Source organism: Camelus ferus, unplaced genomic scaffold (assembly GCF_009834535.1).
Source record: "Camelus ferus isolate YT-003-E unplaced genomic scaffold, BCGSAC_Cfer_1.0 contig385, whole genome shotgun sequence".
Classification (NCBI taxonomy): domain Eukaryota; kingdom Metazoa; phylum Chordata; class Mammalia; order Artiodactyla; family Camelidae; genus Camelus; species Camelus ferus.
The window spans coordinates 361719-376112 of record NW_022589126.1 but is presented as its reverse complement, the minus strand read 5'-3'; the positions used below and the strand labels follow the sequence as shown (position 1 = coordinate 376112).

The 14394-nt window shown below is 58.0% G+C and overlaps 1 protein-coding gene across 1 annotated transcript in view; it reads left to right on the top strand.

Moving 5' to 3' along the window:
• The first annotated feature begins 158 nt into the window (after positions 1–158).
• The window catches only part of LOC116662591 (ATP-binding cassette sub-family A member 13-like), a 32952-nt gene continuing 18716 nt past the window's right edge, over positions 159–14394 (top strand). Inside the window, 2 exon segments of the mRNA XM_032476360.1 lie at positions 159–163; positions 558–633. Of these exon segments, the coding sequence (XP_032332251.1) occupies positions 159–163; positions 558–633 (81 nt within the window).

Sequence of the window (14394 nt, the reverse complement as noted above, 5' to 3'; positions counted from 1 at the left end):
GGGAACTGGGTGCATTTCAGAGGCAAGCAGACCTGCATTGACTCCACAAGAGTTCTTTTTTTTGGTTAAAGTTTTTTTGGAGACCCTGCCACCATGTTAGCCTGATTTGGCTTTTCTTGAAGAACGCTCCTCTGAATATTTGAAATATTTCCACGGAAATGAGGCAAAGACTTGCCCTGGGGAAGGGTCGTTAGACTTCACTCTCTAAGCAAGAAGTCAGGTCCGGCGTCGCCCCGCCCCGGCGTCGCCCCGCCCCGGCGTCGCCCCGCCCCGGCGTCGCCCCGCCCCGGCGTCGCCCCGCCCCGGCGTCGCCCCGCCCCGGCGTCGCCCCGCCCCGGCGTCGCCCCGCCCCGGCGTCGCCCCGCCCCGGCGTCGCCCCGCCCCGGCGTCGCCCCGCCCCGGCGTCGCCCCGCCCCGGCGTCGCCCCGCCCCGGCGTCGCCCCGCCCCGGCGTCGCCCCGCCCCGGCGTCGCCCCGCCCCGGCGTCGCCCCGCCCCGGCGTCGCCCCGCCCCTGGCGCCCCCAGACCCCCGAAACCTGCAGGCCCCGCTCCGTGTAGCTCAGTCCTGGGTCCCCTCGCTGGGAGAGCCGAGGCCGGCAGAAGGGAGAATTCGTGGTGTCCCCTGAGGTCTCCGGTGAGTCTGGCAGCAGCCACGTTTGGGGTGTCCCCAGGTCCCCCGGCCCGGGCAGTCGGGCCTTGGGGCCTCACTGGCTCCGGTTGCCTCAGTCGACTTCTCAGCCCTTGATCAGCAGCGCGGCCAGGTTCTGCTGTTCGGCTCTGTGCTAAGTGTTCGCACTGAGGTTGCGCTCGTGCCGCGTGGCAGCTGGCTCTGACTTTTCGGGGTGCAGGGGAGCCGGTTGGGACTGTGGTCATAAAGCCCCTTCTCCCAGACTCTGAGGCCCCCCCCAGACTGAGAGTGGTAACTAGGTCAGTTCAGGATGTACGGAGCCGAGCACCGTCCAGACGCCGACACCCCCTTCCCTCCTCTGTGCTGGAGGCTGTGGTGTGGACGGGGAATGGCCTGCAGTTTCTCCCTCGGGTCCCAAATGGTCCTCTGGGCACCCCGAATTTGAGGCTGCCCAGGAGGGAGCAGCCTGATGGGCGGAGGTCCGGCTGGAGCCCCCCAGAGGCTGGCAGGTCCTGGAATGTGTGTGTCTGCTGGCCCGCCTGCAGGAGCTGTTCCCAGGCCGAGATCCCTGGGCCCCCAGATTCCCGAGTGCCCCAGACTCCAGGGCTGAGGCTGGACCCCCCCGGGGTGCGTGTCTGCCAGTCCGTGAGACCTGGGCTCAGGCCCAGACTAGGTCAGTCTCCCCGGAGCCTCCGGCTCACTGAGCTGGGCTGGCCGCTGACGTGTGTGGCCCCTGCAGCCCACGGGTCCTGCCTGGGAGCCAGCGGGCCGTGGACACGGCTGACCCCTGTCCGTGCTGTGGCCAGGCCCCAGGCTGCTGGGCTGAGGATGTGGACGGGCCCAGCGCTGCGGCCTGCGGGGACCGACAGGCTGGTTCCCTTCGCACCCCTCCGTGCAGGTGTGACTAATGGGGTCCCACCTGGTCCAGCAGAGAGAACCCCATGGCTAACAGCATCTGAGGCTTTTTCTTTTGGTAAAGAAGAGGGTGGCACTTAACCTTTATTTACAGGACACTGCGAGATACCAAATTCCACATAGAAATGGGAAACCCTTTGGGAGGACAAGCAAGAAAAGGGCTGGTTCCCTGCACGGTGCCTAGTCTCCCCGCCGCGGCCCCCCACCCTCCATCCCAGAGCCTGCTCACTGACCACCTCCTGGGGAGGGGGCCAGGCTGAGTATCAGGGCCCGTTGGACCAAGTTCTTTTCTCCCTGACGTGGAGGCTCCCAGGTGGGCCTGCCTCGCCCTCTGCTGGCCGTGGGATGGAGGGCAGGTCACTGCTCATGTGGCAGCCGGTGTCCCCAACCGCAGCCTCACTGGGGTTGTGGGCCAGTGATGACTCGCAGGAAGGCAGGACGGTGCCCACACTCAGGGGATGCTTGAACTCTGGTCCTGATGGGATAAAAATAACCACCACCCGCATTTCTGCCGGGACATCTGAACGCACAGGACTAGTTTCTGGATGACAGCAGAGCCGACGTCCTCCAACGCGTGTTCCCCGGGTTCCTCAGCATGCCTCCAAAGACCCCACCCTCTCTCCGCCTTCGCCCACCCCGCACCTGGCGGGGGCTGGGGGGGACCTTGGCCGGGTCCCCCTGTCTCTTCCTCCATCCCAGGGAGATTAGTTGGTGTTCAGGCCTCTGAGCACCCTTGTCTCCCTGCCTTTCTGTTCTGGCATTCAGCCTCCTTCTCCGCACCCCCCACCCCAAATATGATATTTATAAGCTGATTTGAGATGCCTTGTGATAGAGGGTCAGGAAAGAGAATTCCGATTTACAGTGATGGATGCCTGAGACACACAGCCCACCCTGCACAGACCAGTCCTGGCACTGGACTCAACATGCATGACCCGTTCTCTGCCGGGCAAGCCTCTGCTTTGCAGAGAATCCCCAGGAATTTCCGGTCTCAGGATGCTTTGATATAAAGACCGTTCTGGTACCTCCGTTGTTTCCTCAGTGGCTTCCAGGGCCAAAGAAATGCCCTAACCTGGGTACGTGCAAGCAAGCATCAGCCTTAAACTCCTTCCCCAGCCTGTCACCTGCAGGGACGCACATGCGGTTTGGTGTCCCAGGCCTCCTGTAAACCCTCGGTGTTAACTCCCGAGGGCGTTGGTAACAAGACGCGGCAGGCGGGGTGGGCAGCCGCTGACACTGATTTCCCACAGTAACGGAGGCTGTGCGGCCAAGATCGAGGTGTCGGCAAGGCTGGCGTCTGGGGAGGCCTCTTCCTGGCCTGCAGGCGGCCACCACCTGGCTGTGTCCTCACGCAGCCTTCCCTCTGTGCGCGCAGAGAGAGAGCGATCTCTCGTGTCTCTGCCTCTTATAAGAACACCCGGCCCATCGAAGGCGGGCCCACCCTCATGACCTCATTCAGCCCTAATCACCTCCCTAACGTCGTATCTCCAAGAACAGTCACCTTGGGGGCTGAGGCTCCCCATATGAGTTTTGGCGGGACACAGTTCCACCCACAGCACTCTCCGTCCCTTCCTTGGCTCTCCTGGTGACACAGGTTTCATGGTGGGTCTCCCATTTCCTGATCCCTGTCGAACCAGCAAACCTTGGCTTCTGTGCGTCATGACAGAGGAGAGCTGGGTTCTTTCCTCCGGTTGCCATGGTGACACGTGAACTTTCACGCTGCCCTCTACGCGTCATCCCCTGAGCAGAGAGACATGGAACGGGTGGTCGTCCAGGTAGATGGCTAGCGAGAGGCGATGGTCCTGGTGCCGGAGGATCTGGGAGCAGGCGACGTTGGGAGAACCCCAGCTCGCTGACTGCATTTCCATAGCAGCCACTCGCGAGCCTCCTTTACGCCAGGAACGGCGCTAGGTCTGCGTCTTATTTCATCCGTGGTGCTCATTTCACAGTTGTGCTGGCCGAGGTCACGGTTGGCCAGCGCCACGCCGCTGGTTAACCGCAGGCAGGACCTGGAATTTCTGCCCGGCTGCTTCCAGTGCCAGACCTGCCTTCCCTGGGAACCCCGCCCGTGCCTGGCGACCCCCAGGCCCGACACCCCACCCCTGAATCGGCCTCTCCCTTTTCTCTCTTTCTGTAATGACACCACGGAGCCTCACTTTGTCCCCGTCCCTGCTGGGCTCACGGCCTCCGGGTTGTGTTAAGGGGGCTGGAGGCTGGGATGGTTTTTTGCAGAGGACCGTGGGGAGTGGAGGCAGGCCCCAGGGACGAATTCCGTTCTCTTTCAGTCACTTGTGTCCGTGGGGCTCCCAAGGGAAATGGAGAGAGATGCAGAGGCTCTCCTGAGGGCAAGGACAGGCTGGCCTCCACCCTGGGGCAGCCTCCCCCTGGGAGCTGTCATCTACGGTCTACCACGGGCAGACCCCCTACCCCTCGGGTCAGCAAGGAAAGTAGAAATCACGCCGAACCTCTAAAGGAGAGGCATTTACTGTGGAGAATTGGTTGTGTAGGTGATGGGAGAGCTGGGAAGCCAAACAGGCCCGTTGGACTGAAGCCAGCGGCAGCAGGAAGCCCCTGCGCCCCCAGGCTGGGGAATGATGGTCGGACAGGAGGCCGAATCGATGGGACCCAGGGTCAGGATGGGAGCAGAGCCCCGGCGGTGGGTGTGGAGGGCCTCCACCCGGAGTCCTCCACAAACCACGTTAGCTAGCAAGGCCACACTGCAGTGGCTCAGCGCAGGGACACAGGGACATGGGGACACCTCTCCTGCTCTCCAAGCATTTCCCTGACTGCCCCTTGCTCAGGGGCTTCACCCCTTAGGGAGGTCCCGGGGCCCAAATTCCCCCATCTTTTTGTTCCGCTGTCCCCTCTGTTGGAAAACTTGAACTTGGAAATGACAGACGGCCCTCCCCTCCCTCTGTGGGTGCCCAGTGGGGGTGGGGGGCTGAGCAGACCTGTGGGGCACCCCCTCTCAGCCCAGCAGCCACCCCACACTGTGGGGAGGGGGTGCCCCGGGACGGAGGCTGCCTCTGCCCACAGGCTCAGTCCTTCTCTCTTTCCCTGGACTTGGTAAAACTTCGGGAGGGGAAGGGAGAGGTGGGTCAGGGCCTGAGCTGTGCTGGTTGGCAATCTGGGGAGCTTCCGGGGTGAGACCTGAAATTGGCTGCTCCCGCGGAGGGTGGGGAAGCGCGAAGTAGGGGCAGGTCCCTCCAGAGGGGCAGGTGGCCGGGATTCACCTACGAGGCCTGTCCTGGGCGCCGCCAGGTGGGCAGGTCTCCGCACCGCCCGCCAGCGTCGTCCAGCTCCCCTGGAGGTCTTGCTGGGGTTCAGCCGCGTGACAACACCGCGTCACCTCTCCCGAGGCTGCGCCCTGGGGACCCGGGGTGGGCCGTCCGCTCCCTGCACCGGGACCCCGACGGCGGCCCAGCCCCTGGGTGTGCACACGTGCGTGGCTGCGTGCGCGCGGGGTGGTGACCTGGCAGCTGACGCACCCGTGCGGGTCCAGGCACACAGCCCCCCGGGCCGCACCGCCCGCTCGGGCTGCCGTGGGCCTGGCCACAGAGGAGAGGTGAGCAGAGAAATTCATTTAAAAAATGATTTACTGAGGTTGAAACTCCCATTACGCAGAACAAACCATTTTAAAGTGAATATTTCGTATATTCACAGTGTGCGACCTTCCACCTGCTTCCAGACCCGTGTCCTTCGCTCCAGAGGGCGACCTGCACCCCTTTAAACCGCTCCTCGCCGCCTCCCCTTGCCTGGCCACCACCGGTCTGTGGCCTTACCTGCACCTGCGTGGAGTCGGACAGTTCGTGGCCTTTTGTTTTGGGCTTCTTCCTCTGGCTGCAGTGTCTCCTGGGCTCATTCATGCTCTAAGGGTGTCCGCGCCGCTCTCCTCCTTGAGGCTGCATGGCCGTCCGTGTGCGTATTCGCCGCGTTTTGTTATCCACCATCTTTAGATGGACACTTTGGGTGGTCTCCACCCTTTGGCAGCTGCGGATACGCCGCAGGGAACACGGGTGTGCGTGCACTTGTGTGAGTCCCTGATTTGGATTCGTCGCGAATCGAATTTCAAGGTCACATGGGAGTTCTCGGCTTAACTAAAATTCCCGTCTTGAATCTTGGAAAACTGCTCTGGGCAGCAGCGCATCCTCACGGGTGCAGCTGTGTGAATACCACACGCGTGGCACCCTCCCCTGAAAGCAGTGGGTGGCGCGTCACGTGCAAGGCCCCAGAAGCTGGCTGCTGTGAGAAGGAAAGGGGGAGAACCCCACGGGTCGGGGCTCCTCCATACACGGGAGCTTTTAAAAAGAGTGACAGCCCCCTGTGATGTAAAATGTTTTCAGCGCCACCTGCAAAGGGAGCCAGGGCAGCAACGCTGAGGCTGCAGGACTGGGCTGTGGGGGGTGATGGCCAAGGTGGGGGGTATTGGGGGGGGCATCGGGCAAACCGTGCCTGTGTGCCAGCCCCCCGCTATCCTGCTGGGGAACGGCTCTCACCCCGGTGCCACGAAGTATGTAATCAGTAAGAGTTTAAAAATGTTAAATTACGTTCTTTAAAAAAAAAAAAGGTCGATTTACGGGATCATTGGCGCCATTCCTCTGCTGAAGCTTGTGCCATTTCCTGTTGCAGAAGCCACCGTCCCGAGAGAGTTTTCATTGCTTGTGAAAATCGCTTTATGAAATGAAGACCACAGGAGTCTTGTTGCCTGACACCCCTCTGACCACAGCTGGGGGCAACAGGAACCCAGGAGCCTGGGCCCCAGGGCAATGGAGCGACTGCCGCTCAGCTGAGTCCATCATCCCGGTTAAGCCGGTGCCTGTGTGCAAGGGTCCCCAGGCCCCTCTGAGCTGGGGCCCCCACTGTGGACGCTCCCAGCCCTTCGTCCATAGCCCTTCCGTCGGGCGGCAGTGCAGAGTTACAGGTGGGAGAGTGGCGGCGTTCCTGCCTTCCCCCGGCATCCCGGGTTTACCCACGGACCCCCTGCCCCGCCCGGTGCCCTGGGGAGCACAGATCCTGAGCTTTGGGGGAAACGGGTGACAGAGGCAGACGAAGGGAATGCGTCAGCATGGTCATCCTTGAACTTGAACCGCCCCCCGCCCGACTGCCCCGTCCCCTGGCCCCCGTCCCCTCCCCGCCCCAGACCGGCAACATTTCCATGCTTCCTTCCCCTGATGGTCCACCTCGGGACCTGCACAGGGCACACTGTTTCGCTGGGTTAGTCTGTTTGTTGGGCTCTCAGGAGGGGGCAGGGGTAATTCCACCCAATTAACATCAAGCGAGACAGAGGCTCAGAGCTGGACACGAGCATCGCTTCTGGGCACACGCGTCGGTTGCATGTGTCCTTGGAAATGTGCGTGCCCGGGACAAGGCCCGGGGGCTGCCTCCTGTAACCCAGCCCTCCCAGAATACTGGACGGCCAGTGGGAAGGTAGCATGTCCCCACAGATGCAGAACAAGAGGGCCATTCGATGCCCGCCTTCTTCAGTCCCCAGTAATCCGTCTTGCATCACTCCCTTTTGTTGGGATTGACAAATAAGCACCGTGCTTTCGCCCAGCCCGGCGGATATAAGCCGGGTGCTGGGGGCTGGCGGGGGCCGGCTCCCTGACCGAGCGCAGGAGGGCAGGCATGGGGCGGGCTGGGCGCCAGTTCCGAGCCCTGCTCTGGAAAAACTGGCTCTGCAGAATCAGGCACCCGGTGAGTGAGTGCGGCGTGCCCCGCAGGGTGGCGGGGAGGTGGGTGAGGTCGGGGACGAGGGGCTGGTCCCCACACTCCCCGCAGGGAACTCGGGGAGGCCGGGTGACTGAACGCCAGAACCCACCCTCAGGGCCGGAGTAGCTGATTTAAGCTCAGAATCAAGGCTGCGGCATTGGGTCAGAATAGGGCTAATTTAGACATCTTCTTTTTTAAAAAAAAGGGAGGGAATTTGAACTATAATAGATGTTTTGGGCATCTGATGTAAAAACGGAACTGTGGCCCTCCTCCTTGAGGTGACAGGGCATGGAATACATTTAATGCAGAAACACAGCCTCACAGGCAGCGAGTTCAATCCGTGAGGCTGCACGGTGTCCGTGACTGGAGGCGGCGCGAAGCATCACTCGGTGTAGTTCTTTGATGCCAGACCTTGAGCGTTAACTCACATCTTTGGGAACCGTGTCCAGTTTGCATCCTGGGGCTCTCCTAAGTGGCTTGGAGTTGCTCAGACCCAGTGTGCGCTGATGCCACGTAAACACTCTGTGAGGGGGTGTCTTCATGAGGCAGAAGTCTTACTGTTCTGACCGGCTCGCCTTTACTCCTAACGCTGCTGGAGTAACATGAGCAGTTCTAAGTGTCACTTTCCGTGGACGTCGCTCCGTGTCCTTCCTCACGTCAGGGCCCACGCTTAGCTTACGGAGTTCGTTTGTTTTTTTATTCTGACCCGTTCTTCTGCTGGGGGAAATTCAGCCATTGACATTGAATTTCACTTTGCTGAATGCTCACGTGCAGACTCTTCCTTCTTTCGCCTTCAAAATAAAGTCAATGTTAACAATGTTAGAAAAAAAATAAAAACAGGTGTTTTCTCTCATGCAGAGATTTCTCAGGGTTGGAAGGACTTCATTTGGAAATTTGCACAGAGCTGTGAAGCCAGGAACAAAAAGTTAGACTCTTGATGGATTGTCAGTGTGTTGGTATCTGTGTAAGCTTTTATTTTTTTCAATTTACGAACAGCGTATTTTATTGACGAACTGTTGGTTTGGGGGGATCTAAGCCTACTTCCCCAGGAAAGAATTTTGCAGGTGGAAGTCAGACACCCAGGCTTCCACTCTGTCTGGTTTTTGTTATCAGCTCGTTTAAACCTCAGACCCGCTGGGTGGGCCAGGTACCGGGGCTGCCTCTCCTTCGTTACTGGACACCTGAGTTGTTTAAACGTCTTCATGGTTATGAACGCTGCTGAGATCAACACCCACATCAGAAATATCTTATGCATTTATGAATTTGGTGACCGCTCCTATAAACAGTAGCTCTGGCGTCTCATTCTTTGCCTTATTTTTCTTGTTGGTATGTATCACCTGGTGTCACGTGGATTTACCTGTCGGTTAATTTCCTCCTGAGCTTAGATTCCCTAGGGCAGAGAGTTTCTCCTGGTTTGTTCACTGATGTGTTCCCTAGCACCCAGAACAGTGTCTGGAACCTAAGAGGATAGGTGTCCAGTAGACATTTGTTGAACGGGAGAGGAAGCAAAGAATACAAGATTTATTGCAACTCTGCTGTGTGCTCGACGCTGGGCGAGCTGGCAGAGTGCCCGCCCTGAGCTCCAGGTGCCGTGACTCAGGACAGAGGAGAGCGATGCGGTGCACATGTCCGTACCTAAGGAACCTGCTTCTGGGGGGTCTGTCATACCCGCGTCCCTGCACACATGGGGCGTGGTGTTTGCACCGGTGATTCGTTACAGCAAGACGGTGGAAACAACACAGGGGTTTGGCGCAGAGACCTGGGGGCACGTCCCAGCTTTGCCACTTCCCCGGTGACTCGTGTGGGCAAGTTCCCTACCTTGGCTTCCCTCCCTGTGCAGTGGGATCGCTGCTAAGGATGAAACGAGTGCGACGTGCGTGCAGTGTGAGTGAGAGCTGTTTCCTTGCTTGGCCTCGGGCGGAGACGGGGGCGGTAGGAGCTGGTGGGCTCGGGCATCCACGGGGGAGGAGGTGGCCCCGCCGAGTGCGAGGATGGGGGGCAGAGCCAAGGGCAACTTCCGCCTGCACATCTGGGTCAGGATGGAGCCCGGGGGCTGCAGAGATGGCTTCGCGTCTCCTCACACTATTGCCTGGGAAATACTGGGGCCGGACCCCTCTGGGCGTTGTCTGTGGACCGACCTCTTTACCGCAGCGTCCTCCTCCTTCCGGAGGACAACCTGTCCATGCTTTGCTTCTGCACGGCCGCTTCCCGACCGTGTTTGAAACGGGGTGTCGGCGTAACTGGGGGGTAATCAGTCTGACCGGGAGATGAAATGGCCTCAGAGAAATACTCATTTAGTAAATAAAAATCAAGCTGTATGTGTCAGGCGAGCATACCTTCGAGGGAAACATGTTTCATGTCATATTTAATTAAAAAAACCTCATTATTATATTTTATTCCTATAGTTCCTTTAGGAGACCTCTTATTACGGGCATTTCAGACAGAAAAATAGAACGAATAGTGCAGAGTGAACGAACAGTAATCACACGTGTATTCATACTTTCTTAGCTTTACAGATTGTTGAAATTCTACTACTTTGGGGAAAAAAATAAGTAGAAGCACTTTAAATTTTTTTCTTTTTTTTTGGGCAGAGGAAGGTAATTAGGTTTTTTTAAATTTATGTATTTATTTTAATTTTTCTTAATGGAGGTGCTGGGGATGGAACCCAGGACCTCGTGCATGCTAAGCACGCGCTCCACCCCTGAGCTGCACCCTCCCCCCCGAAGCACATTTTTATATCTACTTTAATACCACTAATTTTTTTCTCTTAAATTTTATTTATTGCACAAACAGCAGGACAACAATAAAGAAACATTTAAAAATCCGTATAAGCAGAAGCACATTTTTGTAACTACTGAAAAACTACGTGTTTTTTTTCCCTTGAATTTTATTTATTGCACAAAGAGCACTTTTAACAGTAAGGGACATTTAAAAAAATCATCTAAAATTGCGTTGCCCTAGTGTGCCTGCTTTTTTACGCTTTTCTTTCTTGCTATTCCGTGTGCATGATACATTGTTTCATGATTCAAGTCAGAGCTTTTTGCTTTTTAGTTAACATTGAATCCCAGCGTTTTGCAATTTGCTGTGCAGTCTTCATTAATGAATGGTTTAGCTGAATGCTAGTTTATCATGTGGATGCACGTAATGTATGTAGCTGCACCCTTTCGTGGGGCATGAACGTTCTTGCCTGTTCACATTGCCCTGAAGGGCGTCTTTATGCGTGAAGGACGCTTCTCCTTCTAGGTGGCTGCCCTTGACCGAACTTCCCCAGCAGGGTTTCCGGGTCCGAGGTGAGGACGCCTGCGTTGGGGGCAGGTGGGTCGTAGCTGATGGTGCCCCCAGGAGGGTCCACGTGGGCTGTCTCTGAGCGACCTTGGAAACGGCTCCTGGCGGGGAGCCACGCTTTCCCACAGGAAGTTATGTATTTCGTCCTAACCATAAATCAGTCTGATCTGTTGATTCTCATTTTAATAATTTAAGTAACGCGAGAGGAACAATGTGAGCCGAGTTTCCGCTCCTTGGCTGTCTCCTCGCTCTGCAGCCTTTGGGGGTTTTCCTGTAATTTACTGAAGAGAGGCTGGCCCACAGCCTGGACACTGTGGATGTGTCCAGGTCACTGTGGACCAGTGACCGTTCCCTGGGTCACGGTTGCCTCCGGTCTCCGGCTTCTGTTGAATTCTTCCTCTTCACCGCCTGTGACTCCCCCTCCCCGCTCCCCAGCTGGACCAGACTCCAGTTCCTTTCTCATTAGTGAAAGCTGGTGCCAGCCCTGGGGCTTGGTGAGCTTTTCCTGAACACTGGGGCTAGCGGAGGGGGCGTGGAGCACACTTTATCGTAAGGACATCATTATCCTAAAAACCCGTGGTCCGGGAGGGGAAGGTCTAGCTCAGGGGTAGAGCACATGCTTAGCATGCATGAGGCCCTGGGTTCAATCCCCAGCACCTCCATCAAAATAAGTAAGTAAATAAACAAGCCTAATTACCCTCCCCCCAAATATTAAACACATTAAAAAAAAATGACCGTAATTAAAAACAAAATCCGTGGTCCATTCCCAGCTGTGCGTTGGAGGGGGCTGGTGGAAATTACAAAATTCTCCTGGCCACCATTTTACCAGGAACACACTCCTGCCCCTGGACGCCACAGCCCAAGCCCCGGCCCACGCGCGAGGCACCGCGTTCTGGCTTTACAGGGCCCCTTTCTGGTGAGATGCACCATCTCTCTCTCAGACACGGACAGAGCTACGCGTCTTGGCGGCAGCTTCTCCCTCTGGCCTGGCTCCAGGAAGCCCGCCGGGGTCTTTGCTCCAGGCTGGGGGGTTATCTCCAGCCAGCACGAGCCAAGTTCAAGCTCCACCCCTTCCCGTTAGCGGACCCCCAGGAAGCCCCCCCACCCCAGGCTGCATCCTAGCCTCTCCCTTAGGGCCTGGTCCTTCAAACACCGCCCGGGAGGCAGCTTTCCTTTCCTTTAATGTGCGCAGAGCAAACCCTCAGTCTGCGAGCCGGCTGCTTGGGACCTTTACAAAACAAAACCCCTCGTGTTTCTTGGAGACTTTTTGTCCACCACTGAACTCAGGCCCTAAAAGCCTAGTTTGGTGTTCAAGAATAGTTTCCTTTGGGTAACAATGACTGTACTGGCCACGACTTCTGTAATTTTCTGAAATGGCAAAAAAGAAAAAAAATTATATACAGAGGTGGCTGTGTGCCGGTTTTGTGGAATGACACGTTATCAATTCTTTGTTGTTAGATTTGCTCTGAAGGTCTGCTAAGGGTGTGAACGGGAACCAGGAGCTCAAAGGCTGATCCCTTCCTCTGGCAGGTTAGAAAAAAGACCAAAAGGTGGTTCCTGAGACGACGCCACCGTGTTGTATATTTTTCAAAAATAGCCGAGTAGCTTTGGAGAAAAACGGTTCAGAAGTTCAGCCATTAACTCTGCTGGCAGATCCGTGCTGGAAGTGTTTGCGAAGTGATCTGTGAGTGGTTTTTTTTTTTTTTTTTTTGGCGAATGAAGAAGGTGAAAACAAAGTCACCCTGGCTCTGCCCCCAGCCTCAGGAGCAAACCCGGGCTCGCCTCGGGACGCTGGGGACTTTGCAGGGAGCTCGTGGGGGGACTGGAAGTCAGGTCCTGCTCCCCGCGCCGCCGGCCGGGAGAAATGCGTCATTCATCCGGTAAAGTCGAATCCAGGAAGCTCGTCCGAGCACGTCTCCCTGCAGCAGTCACATCCTCTGCTCAGCCTTCCCTTCCCGAGGGGCCCGGCGTGGGGAGGGTGGCCGGGTGGCCCCACTGTCAGAGCAGGCAGACAGCTAGATATGTGCCGAGAAAGGGGGACGCTGGCCACATGGCAGGAACTGGGCAGAAAGGAGGGGCGTGGGCCAAACGCAGGGAACCACACATCATGTGAGCACCAGGGGTCCCCAGGCAGAGAAAGAGAAGCAGGGACCTCTGGGCTGACAAGTGGTCACACCTTTTGGGGTGATGAGAGGCCTGGAGGCCGACAAAGAAAGGTGGGAAAAGGCAGGAGTCTCCAGTGTCTGAATGGAACCTTTTGCTCATTCTGCCCTCATTTCAGTAACATTAGCCTTGCAGATCAGAAGTCCCCATCATGCACCGAGGCCACGACACGTCCAATCCAGACTAAAGAAGGACCAAAATGCCTCCTCCCCTCGGGAAGGTGGAGCTGGGATGAGAATCAGGGAACACGACCCCAAACCCTTCCCTCCCCGATGAATATTCCATTCATTCATGTTTACACCCTGTGTAACCAACGTGCCAAAGAAACTCAGGGCAGCTGCTCACCTGAGCCTGCCCGCTCCCCCCTTGAGAGGGTGCCGTCCATCCCTTAATAAATCCCCACTTTACCATCTTAATCTCTCCATCTCGTCTCTGAATTCTTTCTGGGACGGGACAGGAACCTGGAACGCCGGTTACATCCGCCGGCAGCGCCACCACTGGCTGACCGTCGCCTAAGCTGCAGGTCCCGGACCCTGCTCAGACCCGCGGTCTATACCCTACTTGAATGTCCGTGTCCGTGCGGGGCTGGACTTCCGGGCACGGGGCAGTGTCCCACCATAAGCGCTCACACCCTGGCACCCCCAGCTGCTCTCTCTGTGGATGTCAGAGTCCCGGGGCCTCCCGCCTCAGCTGGCTCTGGCCCCCCGGGGGCCCCCACAGTGCTCTCGTGGAAGGACCCAGGCCACGTGGCGCTGGCTCATGGCCAGTGCTCAGACACTTCGGCTGGTGTGTCCAGCACAGGCCGCGGGACGGAGCCTGGTGGCCCTTGCCCGCCCCCGACGGCGGTCACGGTGGCCGTCAGCCCCGCTGCCCTTGGTTTGCCGGCACTTGGCAGAAGCTGACAGTGCTGGTTCTGCCCCTGGGGTTGGAGATCCCCGGGGTCAGGGCGTCCTCGCCCGCCAGCTGGCCGGCGGTGGGGCCTGGGGGCGTGACCTGCCGGCCAGTGTGCTTTACCGCCACCTCTTAGCGGCGACCCCCCAGGAACCCACGGGGCCCCCGGCGGGGGAAACTGACCCTGGCCCCAGCGTTTCCGGCAGTTACAGGGCAATCGTCCACTTCCTGCTGGAACCACGGGGACAGCTTACACTGCCCGCTTCGCTCCCTCCGGCCGGAGTCGCAGCCCACCCAGGTGCCCGGGGCCTCAAGAGAGCTCCTCAGTAAACCTGGAACGCATGACCGACTCTAGCAGCCACGGCCCTGCACCCGGGGTCCTCAGGGCCGGCCTGGGGGAAGCAGGCCCAGTGGCTGAAGGTCCCCAAGGGTCATTCAGGTGCCTTTCAGTTTACAGAGGGCAGTGGTCTAGGAAGAGTGGCTCAGAGATGGAATTACTGAGAAGCAAGCATCCTTTTGTGTCTGTAGAGGGTGGGGAGGGCTGAGCTGGGCAGTCTGGGGTCTGTTTGCTTTTTCCTCCAGGACGCAGTCAGGACGTCCTCGGGGCGAGAGCTTTCCTTTTGTTTGGCTTGATCTTCCTTCGCTCCTGTTTAGCTCGCATTTCCTCATTCTCCCTCTTAGTGTGATTGAGTAAACAGCCGGACACAGAAACCGCTTTGAAGGGCAGCGGGGAGGAGGGACGCCCACCACGAGAGGGTCCCGTTCGGAGTTCTGTGTGGCTGCAAACAGTCTTTTTGTCCTGCCTGA